Genomic DNA, 16,889 nt, shown 5'->3' with positions numbered 1-16,889 from the left:
GGTCAACATGAAAAACAGTGTGTGTCACTGCAGACAGACCAGGCAGAGGAAGACAAGCTCACACAGTCAATGGAAAATATGCAATAAATAGAGAGTAAGTAAACAGATTTGAGCAGAATAATGACTGCAAAGTATGAACAAAACCGAGCAGATCTGCCTGAGCAAATGTGATCAGCAGACATGTAAGTATTCTCAGTATGAGCAGTTCACTGTCCTACAGTCAAAACTGTACGAGGAAAACTGATCTGCATACATAACACACCCTGAAAGCAGCTCAGCTGACCTGGAGGTCTAAATGTCGAGCACATATGAAGGATCGCTGCTTTGTCTGCACATTACACTAAATGCTTTTGGCTCAAGGCAGTTTTAGTCCACTTTTACGATTCAGATAAAGATAGATAAATGTTTTTTTTGTTTGTTTGTGAGTATAAAATGTGAGCAGCGACAATAATTAGTCTGCTTCACAGAAAAGAACATAGTAATTATTGCTATTACATGGCACTAATATACAATCAGCAAATACAGACACCCTTTTACTGTATACTTTACTGATGTACACAGTAGGCACCAAAATAGATCATTGGGAGTCTTCTCACTCAGAAAAGCTAGACGAGTCTGTGGGATCAAAATGAGCCCCTGCTCACAGCACACACCACTTGAATGCAAAGCAAGAACATAAACATGGGACAAGCCTTAAGTGCTCATAAAAACATGAGATGTCCCCCATCACATCCCTGGAGAAGAAACGGACATACAGTAGTAGAATGGCTCATCCAATGCGGAGCTGCACACATTACAGGACCCTCTGTTTACTGCTTCTACGGCCCAAACAGACCAAACGACGTTATGAAGAGGAGGCCCCTGCATTCAGAAACGATTAATAACTATTGAGCATGTTTGGTTTCCTGTGGCCCAGACACTGATAGGGAAGGCAGGCAGACAAAGAGGAGACACATTAAAGCCAGCCAGTAAGGTCAGTTTACTCCAGTCAATGACTTAAGTGGACAGCAATGGCCATGTAATACAGTCTGGCCTTTCTTTCACAGCCTCCTCGAGCAGACATGGCAGGTACGGCCAGGAGGATGCATGAGCCGTGTTGTAAACAGTTTTCCTGTGTTGAGCTTCAAATGGAGGGCCTCACATCATGTTTTGATAAGCGCAGTTTAGTCACAATGCAAAGCTTGAGAGAGCCCACTGCAGCAGGCCCTGGCGGCTGGCTGCATTATAATCAATTATTTGCTTCATGTTTATTTGGGTTGTGTGATGCCAACGTGACAGAGTCACTGATCATGTTTGGCAGTGTTAGTGTTGATGTGTTGAAAAAAAAAAAAAAAAGCATCTTACAGGACTGGTGCTGTTTGTTTGCGCTGCTGCACGTGGTACAGAACAGTTCATAAATATACTGTACAGTATGTTTCCATTGGCAATAAACATGTGATGACAATCTACATAAAATCTCACTTCTTTGTGATCTAAATAACAAGTGTGCTTCTTCCAAAACTTCACAACTCCCACAACTCCCTTCCTTTTCCCATCAGAAACTAAATAGCAGGTCAGAAAACAGTCTAAATACCCCTAAAACATCACAAAACTTGCAACAGGTTCAGTGACACAAAAGAAGCTCCTCAAAAATACTGCTACACAAAATTATTTTAGGATTTTTAACTAGGGTGTTTGTGAACTATGGATTGCTGAGAAGATTAGTATATCATACAATAGAAAAACAACAGTGTAAGTCTTATAAAATTGATGCGTTTAAGCTTCTTACTCGTAACAAAGAACTTCTTAGTGAAGGTGCAGCTGTCAAATGCAGCAATCTTCTCCTGCAGGCTCACAGCAAGAATACTTGAGACAGAGAAGAAATCACATTAACACAATGAAAATAAACATGCAGTGTATTATAAAACATAAGGGCTTTAGTTCAGTTGGTCAATGGACATACTGTTTGTTGCAGTGGAGATCATAGATGGGCGTCTTGAACTGAATTGATTTGACCATTTCCCCTGTCCGTAGAGAATACAGGTCAGCACAACAGTAGGGAGGGCTTGTCCTGAAAAGAAATGCACAGAGTCAGTCTGTGAATACTTTCTACAGTCCTCAAGTAACTACTGATAAAACTTCAGGGCAGGATACAGATGTGATGAACGATCACTTATTCAAACAGACATTTTCTGACACAGTTAACAAATGTTCACTACAGTGGTATACTAAGTACTTGACCATGCATGTGTTTGTTGTGTCATGCACATCCAAGACAATTACCGTCTTTTGTGTTGTTTTGTCAGTGTTTTTGTCTCAGGAAAAGAAAGGAGAATTTAGGAAGTGAGAATCAAACCGCCTGCCACTAAACTGCACATTTTGCTCTAACCATCTCTACGCTGTTTCTCTCAGCAGTTCCCAGGAGAATTCATATCGTATTTGTTTCCACCAAGTCCCACTGGCCTACCCCTTCTGAGGGTCTCCATAATGAAAGGGAGTGAAATGAAGGGCAAAAGGGGAAACACTTTGTCATGCAACACATTTGCAAGAAGCCTTTCTATCAACACTGCAAAGACAAGGGTTACACGAGGAAGCCTATCCAACAGCAGGCAGCGGCTGCTGGTAAAGGAAAATTAAGACATAAATCTTAATCAAGCAAGACCCCGAATCCACCCCACCCGTCCCCTGTGCCCCAACCATCTCTCCACGAGTAAAGCTTCTACCAGTCCTGTATTCTCTGTCACCCATGGCGAGGCCTGTGGTGCCGTGTTGGCTGAGGATGTTGGGGTGAAATGTGGTGTTACTTTTGTGTCTTGAGCCATAGGACTGAGTGCTTTCAACAGTCCATTGAATCTGCTTGTGCATAATGAGTGCAGTCATATACTTCATCTGTCTCAACATGGGACAGTTTTTGGACATTGAGTTAGAGTTACAAGGAAGGTCAAAGGAAGCTAAACAGTGCCTGTGAACACAATGGCTCAAAATAATAGGTTAGGAAGGAAGGTTAGCCTGATGTGACGACTTTATCAATGCAGACTAGACACAGCACGAGACAAGGTTAGAGGATAAGTTTAAACTAGAGCTGCGACGATTAGCTGACTAAATGATTAGTCAATTGAAAGGAAATTAATTGCCAATGATTTTGATAATTGATTGTTTAAGTCATTGTTCAAGCAAAAATGATAAACATTTGCTTGCTCCAGCTTCCTAACATAAGGATTTGCTGCTGTTCTTTGTCATTTATGATAGTAAATGAAGAGTGTTTGGGTTTTAAACTGTTAATGAAACTGAAGATGTTACTCTGGGCTCTGAAGGATTGCGATGAGCATTTTTCACATTTTATAGACCAATCGATTTATTGATTAATCATGATAATAATCAGAATATTGACTAATTTTGAAAATAATCGTTAGTTGCAGCTCTAGTTTAAACAGAGGACAGCTATTGCTAAGTTACTAAGGGAAATCTGGACGTTATTCAAATGACGAGCTCATAGGAGGAAGACTTTCATCCATTACACAGATGACCATATTCAGCAGCACACCATGTTCCACTGACCGGCTCTACCGTGTCAAGGTCTGTCTGCCTTCCTAATCATTACTGTTACTCCTTTTCTTCTTTGTGGTGGCAAGAGGTCTGCTTCTTCCATTCAAATGTTTTACACATGCACACATTGGGTAAGGTACCAAAAGCAAACAGTGGAGGAAATTCACCATTTTAGAGTACATATCTGGCTATACTGTAACACAGCAGCAAAGACATTTCAAACGGACTCCAAAAGATCCCGTAAGTACTTAGAGAGCCAGTACGGAGAGGGAAAAAGTGTGTTTTTACCAGCATCAATGAGTCACATCCAGCAAGGTGTTTTAATTTGTTTTAAAGATTATTCCACATGAAAAACTGTCTACACCCCAGTAGTTGTCAGGCTGTTCTTAGGCACAGTAGTGGTTTGAGCGAAATGCTAATGTTAGCACGCTAACAACACAAACATTACAACAAGTCAGAGAACCATCAAAGTCATGAAGATTCATCCTCTGGGGAACAAAAAGTTCTCTACAAATTTCAAGAATATCCATCTAAAAGTTGTTGATATACTTCAGTGTGGACAGAGAGTAGATGAAATGTTAAAGCTAATTAAATTCATTAGATTGAAGGTTTATTAGGTACAGTGTGTCAACACACGAGACAGTGGGTCACACACAGAGACGCAGAGGGGCGTGACAAAGCATCGGTGTTTGACATCCTGGGAATGGACCGCGCAAGCATCCCACCTTCGGGTGTGTCTGGATGACACTTCATATGAATTAGCTTGTTTAAAGCTTACTAAGCCTTTAAGCACATTGCTAAACAGTAAATGCAACAAGGTATGTTAGATGAAATGTACACTTGCATTTGACTGGCAAGGTTTTATAGAATGCCAGATTGTGTCATGGCAAAATTGTTTTTCCAGATGCCTCTGCGGTAACATCCACTACCCCACTGCACCAATGTAGTAGACTCCCTGAAAAGAACAAGGAGGTTGCATTTTTGTCACATTGCTTTTGTCAGTCTGAACGCAGCCGAAGTGTTCCAGTGGGGGAAGTTCTTAATGGGCCTGATGATAGAGTAACCAAGCTGTCTTTCCAGCTTCTTCTTCCACTTCCTTTCCCTTCCACCCTTGTTTCCATGGTGTTTTGACGTGGTCTTTGTGTATTTGTGCAGTATCTGACATGTCTTATGAGTATTAAGCCTTTCTTTCAGTGTGACAGCAAATGCCAAACAGTGTTAGTGTCTGCAGACTGGTGCTTGTGGAACTTGTGCTGTTTGTATTGGCTAACAAAGAGCCGGAGTTGGAACAGTCTGGACAACAACTGGGTGAATATTGTAAGAGAGTGCTTCTTAGTAGAGTGCCTGAGGAGAACCAGGTTCTGGTACTGACAGAGCAAGGGTTCGGATAGGGTTTCACAATCTTTTACTTCTGTGCTATATTTTAAATAGCATAGCGAACGCTAAAAGGTAGGTAGGTACGTTATTTCAAACCTATCACTGCATTTCTGCCACAAAATGTATTTGAAACAAATATATACCAGCACAACAATCTAATTTCTTTTCAGTAATGGACATCTCCCATGACCCCACCTGGACCTGATACTAAGATTAGGCTATTAACCAAGAGTTGAGGGCATTTGAGCATATATGAGTGGCCTCTCCAGGTATATAAGATCAGCATAACTGGCACAGTGCAGGGTACGTTGGTTACACAGCAATGTCAATACAGCTGTTTGATAAAACAAACAGAGAGACAAATTTAAGAATGTAGCATTATAAACTTAATGGTACTGTACTGTCGAGCAAGCTACCTATTGTAATTGGCTTTTGTTCCTATTGCAATCAGTTGAAATACATCAGCTCTTACTGCAGTACTATTGCTTCTCATTGTTTAGTGGTTAGACACATTAGAGGACTTCAATATCTGCAGGAAGATGGTCATTATGTTAGATGAAATGTCAATAAAATAGATAAAAGTGCACATCATCATTAGACTGTAAAAGTAACATTCATTTCCACCCCTCTCCTAAGAAGCAACAAATGTAACTGACAAGGCTCATCATAAAATCCTATGTTGGTAATCCTTCCATGAAAGTGCAGTTACAGCAAACAGCCGGTCAAAGTGAGCCTTTAGTCTCCACCTACAATAATCTGGTTTCAACACAATCCTAAGAAACAACCTCTGTAAACTGTGTGCACAGCTGTCAAAGAATCTGCTACACTGAGCCGATGCAGAACCAGGATTTGAGCTGCAGCTGACACTGTGGGCACAAACAGGATTCCATCACCCAGCGATAAAGCAATCACACAGCACACACACCCTTTCACACACACGCACACAGACACACACATACACATTCACATGCATATGCATGCATATGCACGCATGTACACGCAAGTTAGCTAACATCAGAGGCAGTACTTTGACACACAAGTCATTTTTCTTAACACAGACAAAGGCAGGAACACACACCCAGAGATCCAAGATGAAATAACTGCTGCAACAATATCCAACAACCATCTTGATGATTGACACATGAGTTAAACCCTCTGCTATGTATACGTTGCATGTGCACACATGCTTGCACACACATACAGACATTTATAAGTACAAATATAAACTAGTGTGGCTATTGCAGGTTTTGCAAGCCAACGACCGGACAGCAGCGGCGCCAAGCGAGCCTTCAGATCTCTTAGTCCAGAATTAAAGCACAAGTCCCAGGACTGCATGTGTACTCTGTGTGTGCGTGGTTGTGTGTGTGGGTGTGTATGTGCACGGTTTGCATGTTAGTGCAACTGTGTTCCCCCCTCCCGTCCCAATGAATGCTACTAGAGAAGATAAAAGAGGTGCCACAGAAGTTTTGACCAATCCCTGATTTATTTTTCCACCCTGATTGTCTTGAACGTCAACATTTCAAAGGCCTTCCCACTGCAAGCTCGGCTACCATTACCAATCAAGAATACAGGCATTAAGATTAATACAAATATTTCACCCTACGATAATTTACTTTCAGGCGACTGCATCATCGATTTCAGCATTATCAGAGTCCAATCAATCCAATTCAAAGCTTTATCCCGAAAAATGGGCCTCTGGAATTGATTCAAAGGGACAACGATAACCCACTATTATAGCATCAAAACAGCACAGGGTTCAACTGTTTTGCTTTTGCAGTATTTTAACAAATGACCCAGTTCTAATGGAGGCAATGCAGGGTCAGATGTAATAAGATTTCCTGATGCCGGGGACGTTGAGGCGTAGGTTGAAAGCAAGGCTAAATCACAATTATCATTATGGATCATGGCGGGATGTCAGTCCTTGCGCATGTTAAGGTGACGCCGAGCACCATTCCCCAGCTCAGTAACAGGCCTATTATGATGGCCCTATTAGATCAATGTGTCAATTACTATTACTCAAACTGGCCCTTGGGTCTGAAAGGATACAAAATGAGGGAGATGGAGGAAAGGAGGCTTGACTCATCTACTTCCTATGATAGGACAAGAACCTGCTTCAGAAATTTGGGAGAAAATGGAACGGCAGTGCCAGGTACAGAACACACAAAATGCAAGTTGATAACAGAACATGAGCAAGCTTGTAATTAACTCTTGGTCAGATTCCCAGTCTTGTTTTCTTATTCTTTGTAATATATTCTCAGATTTAAATAAGAATTTTCAAAATTTCTACTTTATTTAGGCCATGTTTTCATGTGGCTGCTTTCTAAAGATGTATTTAATTTGAGTTTAGCTAAGTAAGCCATGCTGGCGGCTCTTTGAGGCTGTACTGACATTGAGCTGCTTTAAGGTAAATGCTAACATCAGCGTGGCACTGTCTTCTGACAATGTTCCTATGCAGATGGTTGGCTGGTAATGTTCACCATATTTACCTTCGTAGTTTTCCATGTTAGCGTTTGCTAATAAGCCCTAAACCCAAATGGACAGGGATGTCCGTGGTTTTACAGGTTTTTCGTATTGGACAAATTGAAGTTCAGTTCTGACCAGAGGTAACAGGGGATTATCTATCATGAGCATCTGAAACACATTTGGTGCCAATTCAATAAGAAGATTATGGCTGTATTTTACTGGGTAAGTGGAAATTTTTACCTCCTGTTGGCGCTTTATGAAAAGCCAGTGTATCGACAGGTTATTAGAATTTATCCTCTCTGTGACCATGAATGTCTGTACTAAATTTCACGGTAATAGTTGTTGAGGCTTGATCATACATGTCTGTCCAACATTAAGGGCAATTAATCTAAGATTTGTTGAGATACCCAGTCAGGACCTAAATGGTGGACCAACCAATTACCAAATTACCATCCCAAGACCCCTGCTGCAAGTGTGGCATTTCACTACTCAGAGTGAGATATCATCATATTGGCACCAGATCCAAAGGTTTTAAACAATAGCCAAGCCATACTATAGGCACAGCGTTCACTTTTAGTGAAGAGATCACCCACAGTGAAAATTATTAGACATGACTTGGGTCAAGGTCTCAACAGTCCAAAATTGGATTTTTTGTAATCCTAAATTGCTATGCTGTAAAGGAAGCAGAGGGCACACCTGCTGAATCCATCTCCCCTTGGACTGGCCCTACACTAAACTCCGGCTACTTGGGTCATTCTTCTGTCCTGCTGCTCTGCTACTGTGCTGCACTGTACCAGATTTGGGAAAACCTCCTAACAACACAATGTTTAAAGTGACTTTTACAACCATGTGTGAGTTTACTTTTAGATATGCAACTGTTTACAATGGTCATTACAGACCATTATGGATGGCGCGTGTCTTATTAATGTGCCATTATCATCAATCTAGTCTGGGTACTTCCTCCTTGATGAAACATGTTGACATCTGTTATTTTAATTTTCAAATCAATGCTGCACTTATTCCATGAGCACTTTCCCTCTGGCTGAGAGAATCTGCTCACATCTTTTTATGAACGTGAACTAAACCAGGGGATCAAAACCACAAGATTTCATGTGGCTGTGGAAAGCATAGATGGAAGCCTGAGGAGGAATTAAAAAGCAGGCAAATAAATTCATTTACAAGGAAGGGACGTCACCACATTTCCGACTGGTGCACAGTTTTACAAGCTCCCCAAATACGAACGACAATTACATGCTGTGGAAATGCTAAACAAATACAACCTCGGTCTGGGACGTCAAGGCTGGCTCTGCTGAAAGACAGAACTCCATTGCTCCAACTGAAGACTGCTCAACTTCTGAGGAATAGCATTTCCACTGGGGTTCAACTGATAGGGCCTTTGAATACTGAAACCAGAAATTTCAAATCAACATTGCCAATGGCCAATATTTTATGCCAACATTCAACAAGTACTCAAAGTTCTCTTCAGAACTTTATTCTTGGCAGGATAGGCAAGCCTCTGCAAAAGCTTTCAGACAATGTGACACAAAGTCTCCACTGCAACCCGAAAGGCAGATAGTATATATTCAGTGTTGACTTTGGGCCTTGGAAACATTAACTGGCCACATAATCTTACCTCAGCATCCACTTCGATCATATCACATGCACTTAATCACAAGATGGAATTAAAAACATACTATGTTCTTATCACTTTAAGGACCTCTGATCCATGTGACATCATATCTGCAGGTCCAACTCCATGAAAACTGGAAAATAAAAATTGTAGTGCAACATTCTTTCTCTACTCCCTCCTGTTATTTGTTTTGTTTTTTACTCCCACTCCTCTCATTCTCAGCTAAAGCCCAGCCCCCCCATACTCAACAAACCCTGACCACATCAGAGCTTGCTGGAGGCCTGGAGGGAGCCACAGTGATTCCGGCAAGCTGCAGGCATTAGCAGGAAAGTAATTAGGGTAAAAAGTTCAACCACAGCTCCATGTCTGCAGAGCAGCCAGAAATACATTTCCTTCATTGTTTAATACTGCACATACAGTATAATGGGCAGCATTTTGGAAACACACTGCCCTGTGTGTGTGTGTGTGTGTGTGTGTGTGTGTGTGTACAGACACTTTGCAATTCTTAGTGTTTATGTATTAAGGAATCGCAATATAGCAAAAAATGAGCAAGATAGCACTACCTACCAACAAATAGTGTAACAATGAAAAGAAATTCAAAATGAGAATTTATGTATATGCAGTTCATAAATCCAGCTTCTTCCTTCTTCCTTTGACAGCAGTGAAGTGGACATTAATATTCATTACCAAAATCATAGCTTGCATTAGATCCAATTTTAGCCATTTTAACCTCGTGTGCCAATTTTCTGTCGAAGTTAAGTGGAAGCACTTGACTCAAGAAACATCTGGTCATAGAGGAGTTCTTTCTACTGCTTTGACATCTTAAAGCTGCATCTAGAAATGTGACTAGAAAAGTTAACTTTGCATATTCGTATCTGCTTGTGCATAAAGACACAAGCTAGTGGACATCTTTTTAGGAAGATACAACATTTATGTGTTACAGTGCGGATGACTTACTGATTATTTCATCAGGTGCTAAGAATTCTGGATCTTAAAACTCACTTTCCAGCCTTTACAAATAACTCCCCACCCACTGGAGGTTCAAAGCACTCTCACTAACCCCACCCACCCACGTGCTGGCATCTTCCTCCACTAAAAATCACATGCTAGTACAATGAGTGAACAACTGAAATTACAGCAGCCTCATTCTGTAACCAAAACAGAAGAGCAGAGCTGTTATTTTGTAAGTTAGAGGCCACCAAGCGCGATAGGAGAAACAAGACATCAGACTGGTTAATGACCAGTTAAATCCACTCGTGTAAAAGATCCTAAGACCTCTACAAGCTGTATAGACACAGGCTTTCTTCTCACAGGAGAGATTGAGTTATATGGCCTTCCAGTCTGCACGAGATGCTGATTTTTGCCAACAATCAAAGCAGCAATCTGCAGATGCTTTTACGAGACCAGAGGGAAGGGGAATCCATGACAGGATGACTGCATGCTAAATACCAAAAGAATCCCCAGAGATTGTTTTGTATATGTATGCACGACCATCCTGGCTCCGAGAAAATGCAGGGAACAAGTTAAAAACTCACAGCAGGGCCCATATTTATCAGACGTCTCATTTGAGAAGTCATCCTTGGATACATTTTGGAAAAGGTCAAGGACTTTCAAGGACTGGAGGAACCATCTGTCCATCACCATCTATCAGGCTAACCTAAACCAATCCGATCAATGAACCATATGAAATAGTAAATAAGACTCTAGCCAGAGTCCAGTCAAAATAAGAGAGAAAACATCTTTTCCATCAAGAAAAGCCTTCAGTGCTGATCTTTCAATCTAACTCAAAAATACTCTGCAGTTCTGGTATAACTGATGCTCAAGTATCTACACTTAAGTGTTTGGGAGCCACCATTGTTCGGGCTTTTTTGCCATTGAAATGCATATCCTAAATTTTGGTAGAGACTGGGCTCATTTTCCAAGTTAAAATAAAATGTTTTTATTCCTGAATGCATTAAGTGATTTTTGGCCACTTAAGACTTAAGGCTTACTCTGAGATGCCATGGATTCACCAGTATTACTTAATCAAGCCAATGGCCCTTTATCTTTCATCCATCTGAAGGAAATTACATTTGTACTGCTATATACTTAGTTTAATGTAGAGGGAAAGGAAAGGTTTAATTGCTAGTAAAATAAAATATTAATTGCTTTGACCACAGAGGCCTGGTTTAGGGAATGGGGTTGTGGTGAAGGTTTGAAAAGTCATTACTAATCATTCAGCCTGTCGGGTGTGTTTATATGCACCACTTCCAGTACTACTGAGTTTAATCTGACTTCCTATTTGAAGGGGGAGGATTGGCGAGGCCGAACACATTTTCGACAGACATAAAACAGACATGCAAGTCAAAATAAACGCTCCGGAGTGAAGCCTGAGCCTAGAGCTCTGCCACGGCGGTGTGGTTGTGTGTGCATGTGTGTATGTGCGTGGTGCAATGAAAAAGGGGAAGTGAAGAGCAGATTACAACCACTCTCGTTTCCACGCAGGACCATGACAAAAGGGTACAGGAACAATATCATCGAAAACGTTTAACCTTTTTTTTTTCAATTTTGGACAGTAGGAAGAAAAGACCACTAGTGTCTGTGGATTCTGCTCTGGTATGACATCCATTCTCAACATTGACATCGTTGTGGGCACATGTAATCATTACACTTTCAAATCAAACCATGGTGACAGCAAAGGTACGAATAAAATACATAAGATTCTCCAGGATAACTTTCCTGAAGTTGCGTCTACCCTACACATACAGTAGGGTTGGATAGCATCAGTGTATGTGTGCATTATGACCACCATGGGTGGTCATAATGCGACAGTGAAGAACACCATAACCTCATGGTGGATAAAAAGCATCACTTCTCCAAATCCCCTTAATCTGGGGCCTCGTTTTATACAAATGCTTGATGATTTCCATTTAATACACTTTAGAAGACGGATACATCCAGTTCACAAAGCAAAACCTGTCATGAAAATGCACTGAAGCACAAGGGCTTAGTGCCACAATGGGCTTATGCCATCAAAAGTGTTTGTATGTGTGTGTGAGCTAAGTGTAATTTGTTGCTTGCAACCATGTAATTAATAACCTGCTTCATTTCACTGCAGGATTTAAAGCAGATTTAAATATATAGATGTTCAGTCGTATAAAATTGTGCTTGCTGTACGTATACCTTTGAATTTACATGGCATTTACTGCCAATGAGAGGTGGGAGGTGGCACAAACAGCTTTAATGAACAGAGATAGCAATGTCTTTGCTTGTAGCACTGCCCTATTAGAACTGCAACGACTAATTGATTAATCAGTCAGTCGAAAGAAAATTAATCGGCAACTAACTTTTATAGACTTAACACGCCGATTAAATGTGAAAATAATCAGCAGACTAATCAATGAAAAAGAATCATTAGGTGTAGCCCCAATGAAAATACACATGAACTCATGCCATAAGTATTATCCAGATACATGTTAGTCGTGCTAGAGCATAAATTTTAATCACTACACATCAGCTTGTCAGATATTGTCAGACTAATGCCTCTCAAAGATAGAACATGGAGAGATGAATAAAGTCTGAAGCCCTTTGCACAGTTTTGCAGACATAGGATGCCTGGGTTAGGTTTGATTGGAATGTGTTGGTTCCAATATTAGTTACTTAGATCACTGTTCAACAATCATCTATGTAACGCAGGAGCAGTTGTTATACTATTGGGGACTTTTGTGGACTGGTTTTAGAACGCCACTGCAAAGACACAGACTCAACTCAGTCTACTGCCTTTAGACAGTGTGTGGAGTGGTAACTGAGCAATAAAATGACCAGTTGCTCAATAAAATTGCTGCATTCTGTCTGAACATAAACAGGTTTTTAAACTGACTGGAAAGAGAAAACCCCTCACTGATTTGTCAGGGTTACATGAAATAGCCTTTATGAGAATAGAAAAACACAATAGGTCAAATATTTAGAAACACTGCCAGACCCATAATATAATTTGACCAAAGATGCTCAGATTCGGTGCATTTTTTTGGTCCTGGAACTAGCTGTTATGAAACAAATCACCAATATTTGAGCAGCGGCATTATTAAAAATGTTTAAAAGGCCAGGAGCATCTGTATGACAACACAATGACCAACACAGAAAACATTAAAGAAAGCACACACATTTAACTCCACTCCCTAAAGTACCTATAGCTCCATTGCTTTAATCTAACAAACTACAATGGCATCATCACAGGTTAAGGATTAGGACAAGGATTTCAGGTTGCTTTTAAACTATAACAGCTATTACTTTACCTCCTTTACTGATAAATGATTTTATTTCCTTAAGGTTTTCCCCTTTGTCTTTGAACTTGTGAAGTTAATTAACTTTTGATCATCATATTAAGTGTTTGCAAAAGTAAAATAATGAGGCTGGCCAAATAAAAAGAGAAAGAGAAAAATATATGAGTGAAAGAATGCTTGCAACTAATGATTACTTTCATCATCAATTTACCTGCTGAATATTTTCTCATTTGATCGATTAATTGTTTGGTCTATAAAATGTCAGAAACTAGCTGAAATACTGATTTTCTAAAGTGAAACCTGACGATCACATAAAGCAAATGAAAAGCTGCAATTCCTTAAATTTGAGAAGCTGAGGCTCAGTTATCAAAAAGGTTGTTCTAGGTATACCATATGATTGAAAAGAATAAAATACAAGGTGGATTATACTCTAAAAAAAAACAAAAAACCTCAATATGCTTCTAGTTTGGCCATGCTTGTCTGTCTGTGGCTGTGACTGAACACAACTGAATAATATATGGCAAGCAGGCAAGACACTGTCACATTGCTGTTACAGTGGAAGTTACATCTTTGTTCCAAATGGAATAACAATGGGATCAATATGAATCAAAATGTACTTGATATGACCACCAGTGTCAGTACATGGGTTGTCAAATCAACACAGACTGTATACTTCATACTTGCCCAGATGAACACTTTGAATGGTATCGGACTCCACAAAGTTTCTATAAACATGAACATCATGAATGAAAATTTATGTAAGTAAAAAATTGAAGGTACAACAAGTTGACACTATATTTTGGATTGGCAAATGGAGACCCTTAAAAAACAAAAAGTATTAGACTGGAAAGACAGTAGTGACATTTAGGGCATGAAGCAGATAAAAGTCCTGTGGCTTTGCTTTTAAAAAAAGAGTATCCATAGCCTCAATAGTGACTGTGATATCTGCTCAGAATATCCATCTGTATTAGCCAGAACCCTGAAATAGCACATCCAGTAGTAATCTGCACGGTGAAAGAGGACTATATTGGTTAAAAGAAAAAAGGATCACATCCTCCCAGCATCTGGAGATGTTGTGCGGGGGTGGCTGGAGGTTGGAAATGTCACAGTTCCCAAACTCTAGAGAACAAAGCACACTTATTCATCACTGAACTTCTGCCCACGAAGTATGTGCACTCAAACACCCACAAACACTTAAGTTTCCTCTGTCTTAGCCATAAAATTTACATTCACACAGAGCAAGCAGCCTCAAATCTCCCAGAATATTAATACCTGTGGATGTAATTAAAACGAATGAGAATGATAACAACAGGGAGAAGAGGAAGGAAACACATTTTTTTTTTCAGAAATGTGAGCAGACATACCAAGGTCTGCAATGGCACCAGCATTCTTTACTAATTCTCAAAGCCCACTGGCACCGGTGCAGAGAGTGAAAGGGACGCATATGTAGCTTTACTGTCAAGAAAATCACTGGATCTATACATGGTTTGGACTTAACGCATAATCCTTTCCATTGATAAAATTATGTTGAGTGTGCCTGGCTGGAAATCCACAAGTACAGGGCTTCAGCACACATGCTTTTTCCCTTCTCTGGTTTTCCTTTAATTTGCAAATCTTGTAATCTAAGCCTAGAGCTGACTGAACCAACTTCTAAACCAGCACCGCTGTAGCGGCCAAGGCTCCAATCTGTTTTCCATTTAAGTGTCAAGACGGCATCCTTTTTGGTGGTTAACAAAATCTGTTATTTCAAAATGATTATATGCTAAAAATTGTGTGAGGACCTTAGTAAGTTTATGAACAGGCCCAATGGAAAGTACTGCGCCGCACCCGGAAGCCTTTTTCCTTCTAGTCTTTGACCAGAGTGTTATTTACCAAGCACTTCTGTAGGGGGAAGAACCAGGCTGTGCCATTCAGCCAGAGGTCAGGGTTTCTGCTTTTCAACACAGCGCATGTTTTCAGCATTAGTGTCGAGCGACGCCTGGATGATTCGCCAAACCGTCAAAACGCTGCCTGTCTCAGTGTCAGCGAGGACATAGGAAAAGCAGAAGCAACAGCAACGGCGTCAGAGAGACAGGGGCGGCAGTCCCTGGAAAACATCAAGAAGGTGGTCTCCATCGAGACCCAGCTGAAGACAGACTTCCTTATTTCATTTCCCTCGGAGGATATATTGAGTTAAATTTTGTGTTGCTCTGGAAGAGCAGCATAAGTAAATGGAGGATGGGGGAAGAGGGGGAGGGCACTGACTGGGTATGGAGAGGTGCCTTGGGGTCTGTCACTTTTTAAATTTGCTTTCTTTCACTAAACAAAGACATGACATTCCATGTCCCAACTCTGAGAATCCCAGGGATCTACACAGGGGTTAGTCTCCTTTTTTTTACTGCCTATGGGGCGTTCAGGTACTGCGCAAATTCCAAACATAGTGCAACGAAGAATCCATGATTCATAGTCACTAAGCCTACATCACTGGCTGGGCTCCAGTTGGGTGCATGTGAAGGGTTCATAACAAGAAGTCGGCTGTCCTTTGATGCCTCTTATTATTAAGAGAAAATTACTTTCAGATGTAGGATTTGTACTTCATAACATTGCAAAGAGTAACACATTTTCCACTCCCTTCTGCACTTTTTAAAGACAAAATGTCATGAGAATGGGTCATTCCAGCAGCACAAAGAGGGTGCTTTAGTGTCTGTCCTTATGGTGTCCTAGCAGTCTGTGGACTCTCAAGACAGTTCCCCCGATATTAACCCAATAAAAGACCAGCATTCTGTGGCCATATTATTCGTTACAGTACACCTATACAGTTTAATCCAAGCCAATACAACAGATCTGCAGGAAATTCTATATTTAAGAAGATTATAATGTTCAGATTGTGTTAACACTGCCAGAGAAGTATTAGTTTAACTATATTACTGACATTGTAGTTACTGGTAGTGTTGTACCAGACTGCAATATGTTGAAATGTGTTTCTAATGTTCTCAGGCTTCAAACAAATGCTCAGTTTGATGCAGACAGACAGGTTGATGATTTGGTTTGCTGCGCCGACATCTGCAATGCTGCCAGTCAAAGCTCAGTTTATAATGTGCCTTGTTTCTCAGTAGTCTGGGTGAGAGGACTGAACATATGAGACTTCAGAACAGACAGTTCATGAAGGTGGAGTTGTAAAAATAACAAATCTGGAATATTTCAAACACTTTATCACATTGTAAGGCAGCCATGGGTAACATATACTGTATGGCAATAATTTAACTTACAGAATCTAATTACAGCTGCTCTAATCAATATATTTATGTGAACAATGGGTCAAATGACTATGTGTAATGTGAAAGGGATCGCTTAGAGTGATGATCCCACAGAGAATTATAACCAACTCCGCAGCTCCCTTTCAGCTATTTGTTTTGGTTTTACAGCCTGTAACTGAACTATTTTGGATCAGTCTCAGTGCTCTCACCAACATAATTTCCAGCTTCGACTGTTTTCAGTGAGAAACCACTGATGAACACACCATATGCTGTCTGCCCAACACTGAACAGCAAGTTAGAGACCCTAACCCAAGCTGGTAAACATCGTCAAGCATTTAGCAATTAAAAAGCTAGACTCTTTCTCAGAATTTGGCGGAAAGCAAAAGAAAATAAATG

General features: G+C 40.5%; 1 protein-coding gene across 1 annotated transcript in view; it reads right to left on the bottom strand.

Annotated features, from left to right (window-relative positions):
* bcas3 (BCAS3 microtubule associated cell migration factor) overlaps positions 1–16,889 on the bottom strand; it is a 320,907-nt gene that overhangs the window by 284,342 nt on the left and 19,676 nt on the right. The window contains exons 8-9 of the mRNA XM_041941180.1: positions 1,943–2,050; positions 1,769–1,845 (exon numbers count right to left, since the gene is read on the bottom strand). Of these exons, the coding sequence (XP_041797114.1) occupies positions 1,769–1,845; positions 1,943–2,050 (185 nt within the window). The remainder of the gene's footprint in view (positions 1–1,768; positions 1,846–1,942; positions 2,051–16,889) is intronic.

Source organism: Chelmon rostratus, chromosome 7, assembly GCF_017976325.1.
Source record: "Chelmon rostratus isolate fCheRos1 chromosome 7, fCheRos1.pri, whole genome shotgun sequence".
Lineage (NCBI taxonomy): Eukaryota > Metazoa > Chordata > Actinopteri > Chaetodontiformes > Chaetodontidae > Chelmon > Chelmon rostratus.
The sequence above is the reverse complement of the archived record's forward strand: the minus strand, read 5'-3'. Positions and strand labels throughout refer to the sequence as shown.